Genomic DNA, 23,516 nt, shown 5'->3' on the forward strand with positions numbered 1-23,516 from the left:
ACCTTACCTATATTTTGCCCAAAAATTGGTTGCTGTTGTGCAGCTGCTGCAAAATCATAACCACGATTATTTCCGTACGTTGCATTAAATGGAACATTGGGAGATTCTGCTGGTAAATTAGATTCCATTCCAAATTTCGAAGAGACTTTTCCCTTTTCTTCATCGCTATCTCCAGCTTGCATTATTTCAGCCTCATGTTGTAGATAAATAATATCAGTTCTACTCTGAGATAGAGACCATGCTTCACCATCTGTATTAAAGCAGTATCTCTGCATGCTTTCTTTATCTAACTTCACCCATGTTCCATCCATATTACACATCTATAAATATAGAATCTTTTTAAAAAAATCATTTGTTGTTATTGAATGAATAAAATATACAAAGATGTATAGTATCCTTTCTGTGTCAGTAATGCAGTAATGAGAGATATGGCTCTCTATAAGGAAATTTAGATATGAAATCTGTATTTCAGCACTTAAGTATAACAAATGAACTATCTTATCATTAATTTATAGACTTCTTTCAACTCTTTATTTACTAAAAAGTAATGAATCTTAAAACCTTTAGTCTCTATTAAAAAATTTAATCTCTAATATACATTCTTTAATTTTCATCACAATCAAGACAACCTTATTTTTACTTTTCCAGTAAAAATTTTATGCACAGACAAACATTTTTGACCTAAATTAAATAATTATCTCAAATAACCAATTGGTAGAGGTATAGACCGAAACAATTACTGCTAAAGAAGTTTTTAGATGAAGATAAAAAACAAATAAATATAAAATAAATTTTAACTTACATCTTTCATGATGTTAACTGTGTTGCCAAGAACTAACATGCCAACAGGAGAAGCTTTCAAGCTAGGTCTACTTCGAATATTATGCCCAGAAGCACCACATTTGACTACATGGTATACACCAGGTCCTGGAATTTTTTAAATTTGGATGTTAAAATCATCAAAAAATAAATTAATAAATAAACTAATACATATAAAATTATATACATATTACATATATATATATAAAATTGATGTACAGTAAGACCCTGCTTAACACTGCCTTGATTAACGCTGATTCAATATAATGCAGTCTGCGCAAAGCCTAAAAAACACTCAAAATTTATGCTAATTCAAATTAAAACAGCATTTCATTGATTTGTATATAATACGATTATTCCCAAACACGAACCAATCAGCAAAATGTGGCAGTTTGTCATAGCGCTGTACTTCCCTTAAATTTATGTTTGTTTTCTGCAATTTTGGAAAAAAATGTATCATCATAGATTCTATAGGAAATATCGACTTTGCTTGGCAAGAATTAACTGATAAATGCATGAGTGGAGTGTGGAAGAACATATGGCCAGAAGTATTCAAGAATTCTCAACGAGAAGAGCCTATCGCTGTATTGTTAGGTTGACCAAATTGTCAACCTAATTGATACAGCAGGACTAGGAGATGTAGACATGCAGGATATTGAGTTACTGCAGGTTTCTGGTGAGCCTTACCAACGACGACCTTCAAGAACTGGCAGAACAAGGAATTCACGTAGAACTGGAAAATAAAGATTCCTAAAATGAAGTGCCCAAACAACTTGTTACAGATTTCTTTAGTAAAAGTTTGGTAACAATAACTGAAATTGTTGATCAAATTGTAGCAAATGATCCAGATTTTGAAAGGAGTGCAAAAGCAAAATGAGGTGTTTTGGATGTGATCTTCTGCTACTGACATTTGCTCAAGAAAAGAAAAAAAGTGACAAATGAAACTACGTGACTTTATCACAAAAAACAAGTATTTCAGAAAAGCCAGGACCTTCATCACAAAATATGAACTTTACATTTCTGTGTGCATATGTTTGTGTGTTATTTAACGTGTATCATTATGCAAATTAATATAAAAATAACTTAAAATTATAGTAAAATTTGTTTATTTTTGGCCGTGTGTTCCCCTTTCCCTATTTACCCTATGTTAAAATGACCTCGTTTAACGCCGTTTTGCTTAGCACTTTGTTGTCTGGGAATGCATCCCCTGCATTAAGCGAGGTCTTACCATACTGGTGAATGTAAGTTTAATAAGCTTTTTCTGGAATATCTGGATAGTAAAAACTTTTTAATCACCATAAAACAATCTTATATTTAATGACAACCTATGGCTTAAAATATGCTACATGCCAACCATCTTATTCAATTTTTATAATTATTTTTTAAAGTTGCAATATTAATTTAAAAAAATATGTAGAAAAACCAAAATGTCTTCACTTTTGCTATGTCCAATCACCATAATCAACAATCTTCCACTGTAGAAACAACCTTTCTTTAGAGATTACACCTTTGCAAAAACCACGCAAAACAGTCTAAATGTTTTTTTTAAATGTATCTTTCAATACATACAATATTTCTTTTTTGGTCTTTCTATGTATTTTTACTACTGTGTAAATTTGTCAGCCAATTTTTAAAAAAAAAAATATTGTATTTTTAATTGTTTTGGGCTTGTCATTGGAGACCTTTTAGAGTGTTTTGCATGTTTTTGCAGAAATTTAGCCTCTAAAGAAAAGTTGTCTGTGCAATGGAACATTGTCATTCCTTGTGATTGGATATGGCACAAGTGAAGAAATTTTGGTTTTATATATATTTTTTATTAATGTGTAAATTTGTCAGCCAATTTTTTTAAAAAAGAGGTGGCAATATTGCTTTATCAAAGCTCATCCTGTCATCTGATGAGTGTAATGTGTATCAATTGCTATGCCAACAAACTCATTAGTGAATATCAGAACACATTTTGACACATGATGGTTCTCCAATGAGTTGTTTGATACACACTGAAATACACTCATTGATAAGAATTATTTATACCTTATTAGCATACTGAACTAATTCTGATTTTGAACTATTACTAATGTTTTCACATTGTCAGGACTTTATTCCAGAAAAGCATTATTATAAAGCTTCTACTTTGCCATAATTTAAGGTTATCAAATAAGGAGAGATTAAAAGAATTATAGTCAATGTCCTTTATCAACAATTCAGTAAGACTTGAAGTTGTACAGATCACATAATATGAATCGATATAATATTTTTCAGATTAAACAAAACATACATAATTATTGATACATGATATAGATATTTTTCCATGCACATCATGAATTTGGCCAATTCTAAAAGGGAATGAATGGGAGGTGAAAGATTGAGGCCTGATATATTTGACATAGAAAAATTCCTGAGGTTCCTGACCTGTACTTGAAGCCAGATCTCTCACAGAGATAGTCTTACATCTGTTGTTTGAAAGTCGTTAAGAAAATTCAAGTTCTGTTTAAGAACTCCTGTTTGGAATATGTTGACATATCCATTCAAATTTTGTTCATATTCCAAACAGAAGTTCTTAAATCAAGCTTGGCATTTTGAACATTAATTCAAATACTTTCAAGATTGCATAAAGTAACACCAAAAGACAGGATGTTTTTATTACTTTCACAAATTAAATGTCAGGTGTAAATTATCATTTCAATAGCTTTACAACATTAACCTTTTGACCAGTTGCATACTCCCACTAAGAAGATTTAGATTTACAATGCATTACCTCTTTAAATCTCTTTATGAATACCCTCTTTAAATAAATGGGCAGACAGGATATCATTTCTAAAGGCAAAAGCATTTAGATTTTCCAGTTACTTAACAAAGTTGAATAGAGTTTACAATAATCAACTATAGGTCAGAATCTTATAATTTTTTTTATGTTATTTTTTATTATTTGCTGGTCTTATTATAATAATTAAGTCAACAAAATATAATAATGAAATAGTTGCATAACAAATGACATGAAAGCATCAAATTAGATGGAAATATATAATAGCAGTAGAACAGCAGATCAGTTTGAATATCTGCCAATGTGTATGTCTTCTAGTTTAAAGCTGAAATTTACATAAAATTATTTAATTTATCATCATGATTAATAAACTTTATAGTTAATAAATCATAAATCAAAACATTATTAAAATAAAATATTTTTATTTAATATCTTTACATTAATTCATTTAATCATAATATATTTTCTTGGACTTATTTATATTTTACATACCTCTCTTTAAGCGTGGCCGATCCTTTGATAAATCGTCAAGAGATTTTTTAAGCGGCGATGGTTTTTCTTTAAAAAATTCTGATAAGACTGACTTCGGTTCCTATTTGAAATACATAAGTAAACAACATATTTATTTTCAATTCAATCAATAGAAATAGAAATATTTATACATATTTTACAACATTTTAGCCATAGTTACAAACACCGGAGTCCACAGAGGGGAAAAATGGGGCACTCGGCCTCCCAAGATCGAGTAAAAAATTCCACGAATTATAATTGTAAAAGTGATTGAGATATATAACCTTACATCTTTCACAACGGGATGCTTTAATGCATTACTGTATTTTATAACCTACTTGTAAATAAAAATTTATTGATATAATTATTTGTTTCCAAGCTTCCCCCCCCCTGGAAAATTTTCTATGGACACCCTTGGTTACAGATAATACTAAAAACTAATTTATTGTACTTATTTCTTTTATTATCCATTCAAGATTTCAAAGATCTGAAACTATTAACTTAATTAAATCTTCTTACAAATTAGCATATTTCATAAGTTCAGCAACATACAGGATTTCAAAATTATAGTTTACTTAGTGCATTACCTATCAAATTATGTAATAAATAAATAAATTAATTAATCTATCTACTCCTTTAATTTTGCAAAAAAATAAATTATTACAGTAAAGTGATGCTGTTTATTACTTAACAATCATGCATTTTTGAAACTGAAGTTATAGAAATAGCTATTTAAATAAGCAATAATTTATCATTAATACTGAAATTGATATAATTTATTGACAAGTGGTAATATTAATCAACAAAGATTAACATTAGTTAATAATTAGACTTACTAAATTAAGAACAGTAACAAAATATTATGGTAAAATATTAGACAAATATAAATTTATATATTCATCAGAAAATTGTATAGTAGGGATGGTAAAATCTTGTCATGAGAGGAGTTATACACAAGAGCTGCATCTTCTGTTGGAATGCTATTGGAGAACCACCTCATCTCTTTATCATAAGGCTTGGTAGAGGCAAGCCATCAAGTGAGCAAACACAAATGAACGGCTTAACAAAGCAAACCTTACTCTACTGGAATTGGAACACTTTCTGTCTATCCCAATTCACATTTTACTAAAAAACTAACGATATAGCCATCATCCAAACAAAATATGAGTTTTGTCATCACTGCTGCTATTTTTTTTTTTTTACCTGTTATCAAATTTCATCCAGTTCTGTTCATTCATTCTGAGAACAATTTTTATCAATATTTTTCACTTCATTTAAAAATTCTTCTTTTTTCCGTCATTCAAAAAAGTTACATTTCATGAAATGTCCACTAAGGACAGGGCAAATTAATTTTTAAACAACACAATACTGAACTTATTTAAATCATATTAGTCTATACAGTAGAGCGTCGATAAGTGGAACCAGTTGGGGACTGGGGTCCTTCCAGTTAATGATTTGTTCCAGTTTCCGACTTTGTACGAAAAAATACATTAACCTGTCCGATGTTCAAATTTTTCTCCGTTGCGTGTCGCTTCGTGTTGAATTTTCGTCGATTTTAAGCCTAACGAAAATTTTTATAATAATCATCGAGGCTATCGTATTGTTAAAAATTATTTCTGCATTTTGTACAAACAAAATAAATATATTAAAGAATATAAAAAACATGAAAATTATACTTTAGAAGTAAATTTAGTATCAAAAACATTCGATTCAGCACGACACAGTCCGACTGAAAATCGTTCCACTTTCCGGCCATTCCACTTACCGACGTTCCGCTTATCGACGCTCTACTGTATTAATATAATGTCCAAACTCTAAATTACTGGGGGAAAAATCCAGTTCCACCTCTTGAACTGAAATTGTTGAAACTGATCCAAGTATTAAACTATTCAGATGGAATGGTTTTACTGCAGGGATGGCCAACACATAGACCGCGGTCGACCGCAAAGGTTTTGAAAGTAGCCCACGAAGCTAAAGTTGAACAATTTGCTTTCACTTAAATTAATGTTTAAAAATCTTAATTCGATAATTTATTCTTACAATAATAGACTGTCTGCAATGTACCCATACTGTTTGTATTTATCCCGATGAACAATGCAAATAAATGTTAACTTTTAAATTAATTGTAGTCGCAATGCATGCGCATATAAATGGCAATCGCATAAAATGGCACAAAATCATGTGTCAGACAGTAACGTGACAGCCCCTGGCTTCAATCAACTTGTTACTCCTTGTTTGTGCACTTGTACTTACTTTCAATTTTAGTTTTTTTTTATTTATTCATAACAGCAAACAGAAGCAGGTATATTAGTTTATTAATTATTGTTTTAAATGTTATTAATATTTAACTCTATTATTTTAGAATGAATAAACCAAGTACAGGCTGGAAAAAAATAAAAACTTATCATTATTTATTTATCGTTATTAATTATTTATTAAAATATCTATGAAAAATTTGAAAAATCCTAAAATTGTTTGCCCATATTCATAGTCGCCCGCAGACTATATTTTACCAAAAAAGTAGCCCCTAAGGAATAAAAGTTTGGCCACACCTGGTTTACTGGAACTGCCTAGTCTGTTGGACTTGAGAGCTTCTCATTGGTTTTGTTTGTATGTATGTATGTATGTATAAACAATAACTTCACACAAAAACCAAGAACGGTGTGTTTTTTGTGTGAAGTTATTGTTTATTCAGCGCGGTGTGCGATTGATGAGTATGTATGTATGTATGTATATAAAATAGAATATTTGCCTCTCTGTTCTTGCTTCTTGGTCAATCTTCATCAAATTTTTTTTGCTTACTCTCTGATAAAGCATTACTAATTATAAACAGTTTGAAGCAATTATCACATTATATACACTTTAAAGCAACAGTGAAAGGAATTGTGATCTTTAATGAATGCACCATCAAGTGTGCATTTGGAAACTCAAAATATGGTTTCCTTAAAAATAGCATTGGCACTGATACCGAAGTGTATATAATGAAAATTCTTGACACCATTATTACATCTTTTGACTTCAGAACGATTACTTGACGTTCCTGAAGTAATTACAAATGTAAAATGTAGTCATTGAATGAAAGTTTCACACTTTATTGTGTTTTGTGTACATCTAAGATAAAATGGTAATAATTTAAAAACAATTGATCTATGCATGCTTGACGGCAGTTTCTGTACCTGTAGGGTTTACAAATATGTTTTTGGAGATATTATATATAGTTAAAATACTGTAGTTATCACTGTTACTTTACTTTATTTTAATAGTAATTTATGACTAACTAGATAAACAATCATTTAACTGCTTTGACTTTATGAATGTAAAGCTTTCAGCTGTCTGTTTGAGGTTAAGTTGCAAATTAACTTACAATCTCTGTCTATTACATTAATAACAGTCAAAAAACTTATCATTTAGGTATAAGCAATAGCAAGTTTATAAGAAGAAATTGTATAAGTATATGGGACTAGAAGAGCAGCATGTGGCTCACAAGTCACAGTGATTATGTAGGCCTATCTACATGTGAGATAAACTGGGGGCTATAGAAGGGTGCCCTATTAACCACTTATTGGCACAGGTTGTTGGAACCCGACCTCAGATGGCTAAAACTTGATAGGAGGGCAAGTTGGAGAGTGGGGAGGTCGTGTAGGTAAGAGGATAGGTGTTTCGAATGTCTGAAAAAGACAGACAGGTTAACAAGTTTTAACATAACAAAATAAAAGTCTATTCTAATACTAAATCTAGGATACAAGAGTATAGACAAATCTATATGCGGTTAAATGTACTCCCATTGAGTGGAGTGATAAAAATTTCTATTTAGCTCGTGAGGCACATGCTTGACCTATTGACCTAATTCTGATGCTAAGCTCACGGAGAGAGAGTTTACATTAATCTATTTATACCTCAATATTTGTAATTCGAGGATATGACAATCGCTCAATCGGAGGTCGATGACTGATGAGTCGTTGGCGAGTCTTCATGTCTGAGACTTGTATGGGCCAGAGATGTCCATTTATGAAGGTCAGCTGAAGTTGGCATCTTGTCGTTATTACTCCTGGGTACTAATTAAGTTCTTCTCTGTGACATTGTCTTCCTTCCAACTTTGTATGGGATAAACGTCCAGAACTTCGGTATCTCCCCTTTTATGCTATTGGCCTGGGAAAATGATCACATGATCGACTGTTGATGGAGTCAAAGGTTAATTCCCAGGTCTCTTCTGATGAATTCGATGACGTTTAATTGCAGCTGTCCCTCTTTCACAATCAGATGTTTTCCTTTTGACACCTTGTTGTTAAAATTCCCCTCCATTTATTTATAGAGAATGTCATTTCACCCTTCCTAATGCAATCGTTTTTTCTCATGTTCGCTTTTAGTTACAAATTTGTAAATTAGCACAAAATTAGCTCATTTTTGTGCTCAGGGTTGCGCTCGGGCTTGCAGTCAGGGCTGCAGGCTCACATATAGGGTGATTCAAAAATCAAAGAAATTTTTAAAAAGTAATAACTCACAAACTATTTACAGTAATATGATGCAGTTTTCACAGAAATGCTTAGAAAGAAGTAGGATTTTTTTCATGTGCAATAAAAATTTTAGTACTAAAATAGTAACATTTCTTGCCTTAGATGACCCTGTAGGAAACTGAAAGCATTTGTAAATTTGTGAAAATCAGAATGAAAAAATAAAAATGTTTTTAGTGTAAGCTCTAGTAACTACTACACAAATTATGTAATCTTATCAAGTGCCATCTACGGCAAGAAATGTAAGTATTTTGGTACTAAAATTTTTATTACACATAAAAAAATCTCGCTTCTTTATAAGCATTTCTGTGAAAACTGCATCATCTTACTGTAGTTTGTCAGTTATTAATTTTTTAAAATTTCTGTGACTTTTGAATCACCCTATATATAAACAACTTGATAATCATATCAGTAACACACACACAATAACCAGAAAATCCAGCAAAAAATAAACTTCAATTAGATAAACAAATTAAAAAACATCATTGCTAAATAAATACAACAATTAGAAGAAATGTTCTCAAAAAAAAAAAGAAAAAATATATTTTATTAGAAATTAAAATATTGTTTAAATACAAATATATGAATAAAATAATTAACACTCCAGTGTTGCGGCTTTACAAATTGCAACTTTTTAGATTTTAGATGTATTTGCTAGCACTTTCAATAGCTTACAGCTACCATTCTCAGGTGAAAAATCCTTTGTATTTGATTTTTTGCCTGAGGATGGTAGCCATAAGCTATTGAAAGTGCTAGCAAATACATCTAAAATCTAAAAAGTCGCAATTTGTAATGCCGCAACACTGGAGTGTTAATTATTTTATTTATTTGAATTTTGGCATGAAGTGTATTTTATGATCATTACAAATACCGTATTTTACGGACTATAAGACGCTACGGACTATAAGATGCACCTTAATTTTTAAGCAATTTTTTTAAAAATCAGTTTAGCATTCAAATTACTACAGAAAGGACTTTACTACAAATCAATAATGAACAATTGAATAATGAGGAACAGAATCTAATGTTTTCCAGACCAAATTGTCCAAGTAAAATTCATAAGAATCAGACCCAAACTTTATGTCAGATCTTTAGAGTGGCAGATACTGTATGCTTTAACCACTTAAACCATGTAACCAGTAATACATATTTAGAATTTCAGGAATAAAATTAAAGATAAATTTTGTCTTCTGCCTTTCTTCATGAACTTTATTCCTAACGATAGTTATTTCCTACATAATAATTATTCTGAAAACACATTTAATATATATATTTATAAAATACATTTTCTCAACTTACATCTACAGGTACAAGTAAAGTTTTCCCTAAATGCTGATTATATTGTAGACACCATGCTTCTGTATATCCATTCTGACAGTACTTTCTTACAGTTTCTGTACTTAACCTTATCCAAACACCATCATCATTATGTATCTATTAAATATTAAATTTTTTAAATTAAAATAATAATAATAAGTTACACTCTTAAAAATTATAAATAATGCTTAAATACTGATTACATTACATTATTGTAATTTTTATTGAATTATATAGTGTATGCAATGTGTCTGGTATATAACAATATAAAATACAGTCAAACCTGTTTTTATGCGGTGGATAGGGACCGCATAAAAAAAACGCATAAAAAAAATTGCATGAAACTTCACGAGTGGCTATAAAAAATAGTTTTCGCAACACAATTAAAAAATAGTTTTCGCAACACAATTAAAAAAATATTTTTTTTATGCGGTCAATAGGGACCGCATAAAAAAAGTCTCACATAGAAAATAACTCAAAACTGTACGAAATAGAATATATTGACAACAGATGTCAGCACTTGACTGCATCGACTGGTCTATCGTCTGTTTTACATATTTTTGTCCAGGTGGTGTTTGTTGACTTAAAAAATAAATTATTTCATTTTTCGCATATTCATGCAATAATATTACTATAATAAGTTCATTTATGCTATAATAAGTTTATTTAGCTATAATAAGTCAACGTGAGACATGACGAATCGCACGAGACTAGTCGCCAACTATACCGCACAAAAAAAAAAGACTGCATAAAAACAGGTTTGACTGTATACAATATATAGGGTGCATAGTGAAGTCCTTATATACTGACATGTCAGCGACACACTACATACAACATACAGTAGCAAATGCAGCATGAAATGAATGAGAATACATAATGTGAATAATATGCATTTTACTATCTGTGCCCTATGTGCACATTAACATTTCTATTCATGCAATTCATGTATGCAGGATGTCTTTTTGTACTAAATTGATCATACGCTACAACTCTGTAATTCACTTTTTTCAATATAGTGCATTGTTTTCAAGACAGAAGTGTTAAATTCCAAATTTTTCACTAGAGGCACAGCATTCTTGTAATACATAGTCACTTTACTTTAATGTGACTAACTGTAGCTATATGTGATTGTCAGTTATGTGGGTTTACATGGACTTAACTAAGCATCCTGAACATATTCAAAGATATGCTTAATATGTTTTTCTTCAACCTCCAGGTACCTTTACAAATGAAATATAATACAGTAAGTCCTCTACTTACGAACTTAATCCATTCATAGCGGTCGTTCGCAAGTCGAAAAGTTCGTAACTCGAAAAGACGATGTTTGGCGCAAAAACTCAAATACAACGTTGTTTTTACAATTATGTAATGTTTAGGCAATTGAATAATGTTGAATTAAGATTGTTAAAAGGAAGTATAAATTCAAATCAATCCCACGTACATTATTTATTAAAATTACTCATTTAAAACAACTACAAATGTACATACGTATGTACTGTAAATGTTTTTAACGTAAAACTCTAAAAATAAACTTGACTGTACATAAAAAAAAATAACCAATGCACTTTAATAGTAAACAAATGACACCACACACGATGACACACGACTACAGTCCAAACTCAACTAAGAGCCTCTCACCGACCTCTCACGCTCATGTTAACCTGCCATCTGTCAGCTTTGTTCGTAACTTCGAATGTTCGTAAGTACAGGACTGCCTGTACCATGTTTCTTTATACATATTAGAATAAAGGAAAATTAACATTTTGACTAGTTCAAAACAGTGCATTTGCAAGAATGAATTATCGTCACCATCGACATTTATCAAATTCAGAGAAACATAGTACTACTGTACTTTGTCTGAAAGGGTGTCTAATTATTGAGCATATTCTGTGAAAATATGTATTATATACATGAACTGCTATAATTCTAAATTTTTCAGATACCTTTATATTAGTATAATAAATATTTAAATATTAACTGAATAATTTTCAATTAATATTAATGAACATTTTCTATTCATATATTTTAGAATACACAACTGCTCATTATTAAATAATATTGGAATGGACATTGCCAGAATAAGCAGGAAAAGATATTTTATAAATTATTATTTTTTTAATAGAAAAAAATAACCTATTGAGTGTCTAAAAAGTTACCGTGGCGTGAGAAATTTGTAATGATATTAAGGTTATATGCAATACTGTATGTATAACTGGTCAAGTGGTACTGAATGGACAACTTACACGTCTTGTATTCAATACCAATTATATAACCTTATTTTCATTACAAATTTCTCCCTGCCCAATAACTTTTCAAACACCCTATACTTAATGATGTTAATAAAAAAAATCTTAAATGATTTATGCACAAACCTCATCAACAAATGTTATGGTACTATTAACTTGAACAATACCAATCTGTTCACTTTGTAAAGAAGGATGACTTCTTATTCTTAATCCTGCACTATATTTAGTGCAAAACTTACGAACCTACAGAAAATATATTTATTAAAAATAATAAATTCAAAAACAAGGTTGTAATATTTTAATTAAATATTAATTAATGCAATGAATTACATATCAACTGTATAAGTTTATATAATTAAATTAATTATTATATGTCATGTTACATACTTAATATAGCAAACAGAAATGATTAATATGTTAAGGAATTTCTTGTTTTAAATAAGGTTTTTATTTTACCAAATATATCATTATATTTGAAAGATATAAATCTATATAATTGAAAAATTCATGAAAAGTTATGTCTAATGAAATTCAAGTTTTACTTGTTATTATAGAGTACAAGTACTGTACTTAAATAAGGTATTATTCCAAAATATGTAAATATCCAACACAATCACACAGTTTTGTTTTGAAAATACATATCTATCTGTAAGTGTCAGCATTTCTATTAGATTCCTAATTAACTAACCTTTATGGGACCAGACATTTGACTAAATAAACGAATGGCTAGTTACTATGTTTATAAAAAGTAAATTAAATAAATTTTATATATAAATGTTTAATAAACATTAAATAGAAAAAAAATTGAGTTATTTTTTTTCTTGATTGAGCCTCTTATGGATTTCTTAATCATTTTTCTTTGTTAAGCTTGATGTTTATTAATTAATGACTGTGTCATGCTGATTATGTAAATCATTAATTTTTCTAAACTAAAATGAACTTTAGAAAGAATTTGAATTGGGAATTGTATCAGAATTGGGAGAAATTTTGGTATCATACCATCACTATTATTTAGGTGAGAAATTTAAATGTACATGCAGAGTGATTGCAATCCAAACAGCACAGACAGTAAACACAAACTGAACTGAAAGAAGTTAATCAAATTAAAAGAATGAACTTTACTAGTTCCCAGAGTTGACACAGATGTCTGATTTGTAAGATAAATGAGCCAGTTAAAGTGAGACTAGAAAAGATGAGTCTACAGTATATATTATGAGCATTATGTATTATTATAATAAATAATAATTTGTCTTGTGCAAAATACTTTTGTAGTTTAAATAATGTATATACATACATAAAATAGTTATACAAATTATACTTTTGCATAATAATTTGACTGCATAATCACAAAATCATTATAATTCATTATTCATTAACAAAGGCAATGTCACAAGGACAATAATTGCCATCCCTCAATACAAACAAAGCACATTGTTTACAATTTTTTAAAATTATTTTTAAATATTTAAAAATATAAAAGATCATATAAAAACATATATCAATTAAAGTAAAATTACAGTAAGTATTGTATAATATTCTTTTATAATTAAATTTGTATTTATGGTACTCTATGCACATCTCTATGGTACTCTTCTATATTGATAATGGATTTATAGTAATGGAAAAAGAGGGATCTGGCATGGCAGGCTATCTATTATCAACTGGCACAGGCGCACATCGTTTGGAGATTCGAATTTTGAAATTTTAAAAATTCCAAAGATAGACACATTGGAGACCTGAACGATTAAAAATCAGAGTTGCACCAGAAAAACTTATAAAACACCTGAAAAAGACCCTAGAAGTGGATCAAAAACGTTTGTGTTAAGTTTTTTACGTAGTTACTGCAAAGCTATAAAAGGTTAGAACGACATATCTATTTTATTTTTTTTTATTTTGCACAAATAAAATAAATATATTAATAAATGTAAAAACAAAAAAAATTATATTTTGGAAGTTAGTTTTAATATAAAAATTATGACGATTAGCAACATCTAGTTTCAAAAACATTCCGATGCTGAAATGAGATATCTTGGGTCAACTGGTCAACAACAGCAGGTCATGACCCAAAATATGTCGGAAATAACACGGGACAGGTTAATATCCAATATATATTATTAGTTGATAGTAGTAAATGTTTTAAGTTTTTACATAACTTTAAATATATTTAGCAGTAGAAATTATCAAATGAATTTGTTTATTATATTTCTTATGATTTGCTACAAGTATATTACTTGGAGACTGAAGACTGAACAAGGCAATACATGAAAAAACTTTTTCATTTTTGAATGATAAAATTCAACAATCGTTTCACAACATAAAATTTAACAAATTGTGTAAGAATGTTAAGAATATTCACATATCTTCTCAAATTATCTGAACTTGAAGGTACCAGGGGTCAAATAAACAAAATTTCAGATAATTCAGACACTCATTTAATTTTGTTTTGGGTACATCAAGTACTATGCATTTAAAGTTTCACAAACTATAAATACCATAATGCAGTTATTGTATTTGAAAGTAAATTAATTTACTCAAAATCTAACATGATGTTACATATATGTATGGCCTAGTTTCATAGCACTACAATTGATAGATGACTAGTAAATTCCAGTTACACTTAGAGTTGAGTCTCTGTGATATGTACATTTTAGTTGTTTTTTAAAACTTTCATATAATCTGGATTTCAGTTAATTGAATTTCAGCTATAAACTATGAACTCCAAATGTACTGGGTACAGATATGCAGCACTTAATTATAGATTACATATACAACACACATCCCATAAAATTAAAATGGCACCAAAAAAACAGCCACCTGTACCTTTTCTATGTTTAAATATGTGAAATACTTATCATTGTGTTACATACAACTTATATGAGTAGTAAACTAACCACATAAGGTTTGTCTAAATTAGTGATGCCACAAATATTCGGCTACTATTCGGTATTCGGCCTATTTGGCTACTTTTTTTAATATTTGGTATTCAGCAGAATGTTGTGTACTATTCGGCCAAATACCGAATACCAAATCATGGGAAAAAAACGCAACTCAAAAATGTATTTATTTTAATTACAAATTATTACATTTAATACTTAAAATCTATCAGTGGTAAATTGTGATGAATGAAAACAATTTTTTCAGCATTTGTTGATAGCAAATGATTGCGTTTTTCCTCATAAACTATACCTGCTTCTGAAAATAGCCTCTCACTATATACACTACTGCCGGGAAATGATAGATAAATCTTAGCAAATTCTGTCAGGCTTGGATACTGTTTTGCATTTGCTGACCACCACTTGTAAAGGTCTGCCGTCTGATCTAGGCAAACAGTTTTCATATAAAAATCAATCTCATTTGCAATAGCAATTTTCTTCTCCACATTCTTATCATTTTGCATATTTTCTGTAGCGACTTCCTCAAAACAGTTCCAGAAACTGTCGTGTATTTCAAAGGTTTTATCATTTTCATTGATATTTCTTTTCTTACAGAGTGGAGAAGAATCATCATCAGTACTAGTAGACTCATCACAACTAATTTTCAGAGCTTCTAAAAGAACTTTTTGTTTTGCTCTTCGCGTTTGAACTAATTCCAAAAAACTGGCTTTGAAACATGGGTCAAGAAAAGTGGCAACCAGATATATGTCATTCTCATCAAAGTTGAACCATGTTTCAAGCTCAAATTGTGCTACTAATAGTCATAAGGACTATTAGTAACACAATTTGATGTAACAATGAACATAATGCGTGTCGTGACACGATCTACTCGCAAATAAACCAAATGCGCCCGTCGTGTCGCTACTGCACCCACCGCAATGAGAGAGGTCGTAACCTGTCACCCGCAAAACGTACACATATTTTGATGAACATTTGGCCACCAAATATTCGGCGCTTTGGCCGAGAGCATAGCCGAATATTCGGTATTCGGCAAAATCACTATTTGTGGCATCACTAGTCTAAATACACTCATATGATACTTGCTTAACAAGGATGTCACTTAACATATTTCTCAGAACATATCACTATCATTAAGTGGTGCATACCTTATTTAAAAACTGCTCAATTCTTAATGAAATTTTTAAAATTTGTGTGTGTTCATTTTTATCACAAATTTCTCCAATTTTTTTCTCTTTTACTACCATTAAAATAATTTTGAAACACACTTTAATATAGATTGATACCTTGCTTGGTTGGTATGATGTCTTTTGGCTAACATTTTTGGCAGGAAGCGTTAGACCTTGTGGAGGTTCTTTAACTTCAACTGATCTCTGTTGAGAACCACCTGAAATACAGTAATAAAATATCAATTTTAATTATTATATATACAATTTATTTAAACTGTAATGCAACTGTATTATTATTTTTAATCTAATCATATTATAAAAATATTTTTAAAATTTTATTAAGAAACAATGATAAATATATTATTGAGTTGCAATTTTCAAATTACAGACATAAATTCCCACTGGCATCTGTCTGTCTATCTCTTCTTTCTAATCTCAAGAACAGACTTAGATAGATGAAAGTTGAGACCAGATAGGGAAAGCTTAGAGGCAGGAGGCCCTATTTAACTATATACAAACTTCTGGTTTGAACTGTAAGGCATGTTATTTCAATTCAAAAATTTTCTCCAAAAATATGTTATTGTCTTTCACACCAAAGTTATAAAATTATTACTACATATGTGATATATTACTGAGTCATTTATCACAAAGAATTGCTCTAAAAGTATTTCTACATATCTTAATTGAAGTCTTGAAACTACAACATTAATTATATAAACATTGGTAAAATAACCAAAAAATTTTATAAAAATAAATGTGTAATTATGTCTTACACAAATAAAAACATTTTAATATTTTACTAAACTTAACTATTTTTAAAGAAATTTCTTACCTACATCAAATCCATCAATAGTAACTTGTAATAAATACCATCCTACAGAACCAGGATTCCAATTAGCAGTGTAAGTGCCGTCACTATTGGCTCGGACTAACATATTTTCAATAAGACGTTTTTTAGTAGGCGAAACGTATCTCAGTTCTTCAAAAGAATAATTCTCGTATGCCTGTATTATTTTAAAAAACTTCATTTTAATAAAAAAAATACTAATCAATCAATCAGTAATTATTAAAAATAATTAATTTTTTCATTTATTTAATAGAAAATATAAAACTTTTTAATTTGAAGGGTAAACAAGTTTAATAACAAAACTAATACATAATACATATAAAAATAATTAAATTAAACCTAAGCTTTTAAGAGTTTCATTAATTAATTAAATCAGACAAACATCATATTTAAAAATTGATTTATTTCATTTACATTTATTTTAAAATAAATATTTACTTAGTCTTAAATTATAATGGTAAGGCATAAAGTAATGGGTCACATCCCCTAAATTAGTATTTTTATCCCTTGTTACTTGCCTTTAAACAGTAACCAGTTTTAGCCAAAAACAATCATATTGATTGAACTTCCTTTGTTTAAAAAGTTTCCCAAAAAGCTCATCATAAAATAGATAACACATTTTTAAAATCTTATGTAAACATAAATTTATTAAAAAAAAAGGCCTATGTAGGTATAATAAAGTCATGTTCTGGGCAGTGGCCATTATAATTATTTATTAACAAAAAAATTTCTGAATTCAAGATTCATACAGGTAATTCCAACTGTGATTCCCTGACCAATTATGACATTATTCCCCGACTTATTAACATCTCTGTATTTCCCCTTTCCATTATGTAATATTCAGTCAAGTCTGTCTATTTAAGCCCGTTTTGTAAATAATTATATAAATTTTTTATTAAAAAAACCACTTCATTTACTTACAGAAAATGAAAAACTGGGCATAAATTCGATTATGTAATTAGCTATGTCATTTCTACATCATGTGTAAAATTTCATGATTTAATTTTAAATAAATTCATAAATTTTATTTAAATAAGAAAAAGACTCATGTTGCATTGTTATATTGAATTTACTTAAAGCAAGGAGTTGGTAAATTCAAAATAATTTAAACAAAAGATTGTGGACTCCGTGAGAGGAGAAATCACTTATCACATTCTATTTTTGATCCAGCACAAACCCATTTCAGGTCATTACATTTTTCCCCATCCCTCCCTGAAACTTATAGTGAGAGCTTTGGCAAAAAGTGGGTTGTTTTTGGTGGTGTTTTTGAAAACCTGACTTTAAACTTTATGGTGATATTTTGGTATACTTCAGAAATTCTGCAGGCCATCTAAAAATGGAAATTCGCAGTTAGAGAGAAGGCATATCACAAACGAGCAATTATTTATTGTGATATTGTCACAATGCCGAGTTGCAATTTTGATATATTTTTTAATTTATTTAATTTAAAATATATGCTTGCCACCTCAAATTATTAGTAGTGGCTTGTTCCCATACATCAGACTTTTCCTTTAACAATAGAGTCATCATAGATCATGTATTAACTGCTTGCAGGGGAAAAGCTTTGAATCACAATAATATGACTTCTGGTTTGCATCAAGTTCTTATATAGTTAATTGGGGTGTCCTGCCCCTAAGGTTTCCATATCTGGTCTTAGCTTTCATCTATATAACTCCGTTCTCGAGATTAAAGAAAGACAGACAGATGACAGTGGGAATTTATAGGTCTACAATTTTTTCAAATTGCAGTCCAATAATAATCATGCTGATTTTAACAAATTGTTGATCTTCACATGCTGTATGTGGCCTACAGCAAAAAATACAAGAAATAAAAATACATAAATTGCGTGAGGTCTGCCACATGGTCCAAAATGTCCCATACACAATATTGTTCAGCCTGATGGCATCAACTGACTGCAATAAGTTATCCAGATGTTAGGCAAATGAAAAAAAAATTGAAAGGGTTGTGTATGGGACACAATTGCAATTATTTAAGGTGTGAATTTGTCTTTGTGTTATTAGTGAAAGGATAAGATATAAACAAATAAAGTCTTGATGGTTATCACATTACAAGACAATATCTATAGGTTCAGAAGACACACTCAAAATATTCATGTTGGAGTTGATGTGCTTGGTTTTCTTAACCTACTCCATTCTGGTGATCTACAGAACATTTTTGAGTGGAATTCGTCTTGTGGCACATTTTTTTGCATTTATTGGATAATTTTTTAAATCGCAATATTTTGCTTCAAAATCACGCTATGTTTAATCTATTTTTGTGTTTGATTAAAAACATATTACAGTTTATGATTGTTTAATTTATAGTATAATACAAATTTAAAATAATATTAAAATTTGAATTTACGAAAGAAAAAAAAAATTAATTTACAGAGAATTGCTGAACTTTGTGCATCTATTAGATAAACACATCTGTCTTCTTTTAAACAAAACAAACTGTAGCTCTCTAGCTTGAGTGGGGGAGAAGTTATTGCCATTATTTACATACGTCTCAAATTACTTAGCCAGGAGAAGAGTTGATTGTTATTGTGAAGTGACATGTTAAAGTTTATCATCATATTATATTTCTGCTTGAAATAGTGAATATTTGACACTTTTTATATATTTTTTCAATGCTTTATACAATAATACACTAAAATAAGCAATTAGTTAATTTTTTCCTGCAATTATGCAATATCCGGAAGTAATGCGTTTTCCAGTAAATTTTTCAGCTAAATGCTTTTGATAAGAAATCTTCTTGTCTAAGTAAAGTCAAATAACATAAAAACTAGTAGAAGTATGGCTCTAAAATGAAGAGTGTAGCTATTTTTTAACATTTGTTTACATTCTGACTTTAATCGTGTGGATTGGTTCTTCGCGAGAAAATCCTGACCAGATGGTTCTAAAAAAGTCTCTCATTCGTCAAAGTTGATTCAGTCATAATATAAATTACCAATTACAGCATAATAGGTGTAGAAACAACAATTTTAAAGCCAATTAACAGAATGAACATCTTCCATAGACTTACTATAGGGAGGTGGAGTTTCTTGAGAATATTTATTGCTAGATAGTTTTAAAAATATATTTATTTGCTTAAATATTGTCAAATTACCTAATTTAATGTCCAACTGCATTAAATTAGTTAATTAGAGCTAAAAAACGATTTAAAAAGCGAATTTATTGAGATTGTTTATAATTTACTTCGAAGGTTGGAGGTGGGGCTTTTCACGGCAATTTTTTCCTTTCACAAGTCAGTGATTAGTTAAAGTAATGTCAACAGAGATAGAAAATACCCAATAAAACTGTAGAAGAAATTTTCCTTTGATTGTTTTCAGTCAACTGTGTAGTTAACTGCAAAGATTTGCTGTAGAATGGTAGGGAGTCCTTTTTACCGAAATATTTATGGCCCAGGGGTGGTAACAAAACAATTATTGGCTTAAACAAAGTCAATTGACCTACAGAAGAGCGAATCAAAGCTAAGATTGCTGGAAAACTCAAATGTAATGAAATTAATCAAATTTTTTGATTAATTACGCCTAAAGGCGAATCTCGCATCACCAATTAACGGCAAGTCACATGACATATGCCTAAGGGCGTATACCAGCACGGAAATGGTTAAGTTAATGTATATCATTGAAAAGAAAAATTTTTAAAAATCAGAAAAGCCTGAAATGACTAATGCCAAATGATGTAGATTGTATAGAGAGCATAAGAAAACTGAGCACATCAACTCTTCCACAATCTGCACAAATATATTAATAAAAATAGAAAACACACTAACCTTAAGTTCTCCATTTGAATGATGAGAAACTTAAAGTTAGTGATTTTTTTATTTTTTTTTAATTTTAAAAACTGTTATGATAGTTACCTAGTTAAATTGTGACATAAATTCTAAATATTTATATATATTATGCAATAGTTATAGTAACATGATAATGCTAAAATAAATATCCTTTAAACAAAAATACTGTTTACTGTTATAAATAGTTTGAAAGGTTAAACAAATTTTATTTCAATTAAACATTTTTTGACACATTTCATATATCATCACCACATAGAAAATCTGTATAGCATTATTTTTGTTTCAATGAACATGGAGTCAATTGATATAAGATAAATTATATATATTGTTATTAACTGAATATGATATATTTAAAATTAACAGATTGTTTTTAGAATATTATATATTATATTTAAATAATGTTTATGCATGCAAAAACATAAATTGAATTACATTAATTAAAAAATGACACTTTTTACAATGCAATCATATTTTATTATAAATAGCATTGTATTCACCTTCATAACAGTGATAGCATAATAAAACATTTTATCCTTTACTGTTATTTCGTAAGGAGTATCTAAATTCGGTGGCGGATGACTCCCAAATGTCATGACTCCCGTTTCCGGCTGACTAACTCTAGGAACTTTTCTACTCGGATCTCCGCTTCCGGCATCGTATACGTTATGTGGAACAGCTTTTACTTCTACCTAAAAGATTATATTTACAATTATTTTCATTTAATAATTTTTTGTAACTGTCAAATTTTTTAATGCAGCATGATTAGTCGTTTAAATGCCTTTCAGGAAAAGAAAAAGGTTCAGGTCCAACATTATCAATCATTTTTGTATATTCACTACTTAAAACTTTTTTTATGAATGATATTCCTAACATAAAATATATTATAAAATACTGTATTTTTTTAATTACTTAAATATGCAGCTTGGAAATATTTTTACTGATCTGAATATATAATAGAACCTTAATTATTCTGAGGCAAACCAATAAGTGTAAAACACTACTTTTTTATAATTCATAAAAAATTTGCCATAAACTTACTGTACTGTGCGCAATAAATGTTCTAGTACCGACTGTGCCGAGTGAGTGGTTAAAGAGATAGAGAATGTTACAGTGCTGTTATTACTCACATATTCCTCTCCAACTGTACACTTTGCATCTATTAAATATTGTCAATTGTCTGTATCTTTAATAAACCAAATGACTACCAGATTAAATTGGGCTACTTTTCCACAATTATTATTAATTAATTTCTGAATAATATGTCACTAGGAGGAGACATTAATAAGAGATGCCACCTAACACGTCCCTATAGTGACAAATTATTTAGAAATTAATAGATAATAATTGCAGAAAAGTAGCCCGATTTAATCCATTAATTGTTTGGCTTATTACTGAAATATAGGGTTTTGAGATGTTTGTATATCTTTAATAAACCTTCATAAGTCTTCATTTTGAATATCACAATGGTGAAAGAAGCAGACTGTGGTACTACTAACGAAAATGGTGTTTTAGACCCTCGGAGAAAAAAAATCGGCGAAAAAAAAATGTTTTTTTGGACTTTCGGATGTATTTTCAGACCCCAAATTTTTTGAAAAATTTTTTCCCGCGCGAAAAAATTTTATTGCGATTTTAATTAACCCTTAATGACGGGCAATTAACGCTTAATTGTTTTTTTATGGGATTTTTTTATAGAACTTTATTTATCCTTCTAAACTTCTAGCGCACCGATTTTACTTCGGTAAAGTTATTTAAAGCTATTTTCTGATGTAAAAAACAACATCCAATAGTTTTTTAATTTTTTTAATTAATAGATTTTTTTATAATTACGTTTAATTAAGTCGGGGGGGTCGGAAATTTCAATAAAAATCGTAATTAAAAAAAAAAGTTTTGAAATATCCAGCCATCTAGTATTCACCCTACTTTTTACCCTTCTCCTCCCGAGAGTTTCATGAGAATGTCCCGCGAAACACGACACCAGCTGTTCTCAAGGTCATCCAGCTGTGTAAACAATGACTCATCAGTGTCAAGTTTCGCGCTAAGGCGAGAAAAAGGAAATTGTACTTTGAAGTGTTTTCTTCAAAATTAACACATTTCTATTCGTTTTTTTCGTTTTAAAATTATTTAGAATTAATACATAATAATTCAGAAAAATTTAATCATTAAATTACTGAAATATAGGGTTTTGAGATGTTTGTATATCTTTAATAAACCTTCATAAGTCTTCATTTTGAATATCACAATGGTGAAAGAAGCAGACTGTGGTATCTTACTAATCCAAAATAACCGTGACCATCCATTTTAACCAAGGTACCATTGATCCACACTGTCTCAGCAAATCAACATTCTACCATAAATTTAATATATGTATCTGGCACAATGTAAGAACGTTTCTTCTTCCTTAATACTAAGTACAATATATCATTGAAAAGGAAAAAGTTGTCCTATAATAAACTAACAAAATTTCTAAGATTATATCTTTTATTTTTGTTAATGACTTCATTTATAAGTTAAATTTTTATCTAAAATAAGCTTTTCTCAAAGAGTTCTTAATCTTTATTTAAGTAAATTCTTTTGTAAAGTAAATCTCAATTTCAGAATCAATATATTATAATTTTGTGTGTTAATTTCACTACATAAAAGAAACTAA

The 23,516-nt window shown here is 29.4% G+C and overlaps 1 protein-coding gene across 1 annotated transcript in view; it reads right to left on the reverse strand.

Moving 5' to 3' along the window:
- LOC136986983 (E3 ubiquitin-protein ligase MYCBP2-like) overlaps positions 1-23,516 on the reverse strand; it is a gene marked incomplete at its 3' end in the record, with an annotated part of 256,645 nt that overhangs the window by 78,734 nt on the left and 154,395 nt on the right. The window contains 8 exon segments of the mRNA XM_067284616.1: positions 8-320; positions 803-927; positions 4,073-4,172; positions 9,901-10,035; positions 12,291-12,407; positions 16,342-16,442; positions 17,057-17,228; positions 21,367-21,558. Of these exon segments, the coding sequence (XP_067140717.1) occupies positions 8-320; positions 803-927; positions 4,073-4,172; positions 9,901-10,035; positions 12,291-12,407; positions 16,342-16,442; positions 17,057-17,228; positions 21,367-21,558 (1,255 nt within the window).

The sequence above is a fragment of the Centruroides vittatus genome, unplaced genomic scaffold (assembly GCF_030686945.1).
Source record: "Centruroides vittatus isolate TY-2023 unplaced genomic scaffold, ASM3068694v2 scaffold_1431, whole genome shotgun sequence".
In the NCBI taxonomy this organism is placed as follows: Eukaryota; Metazoa; Arthropoda; class Arachnida; order Scorpiones; family Buthidae; genus Centruroides; species Centruroides vittatus.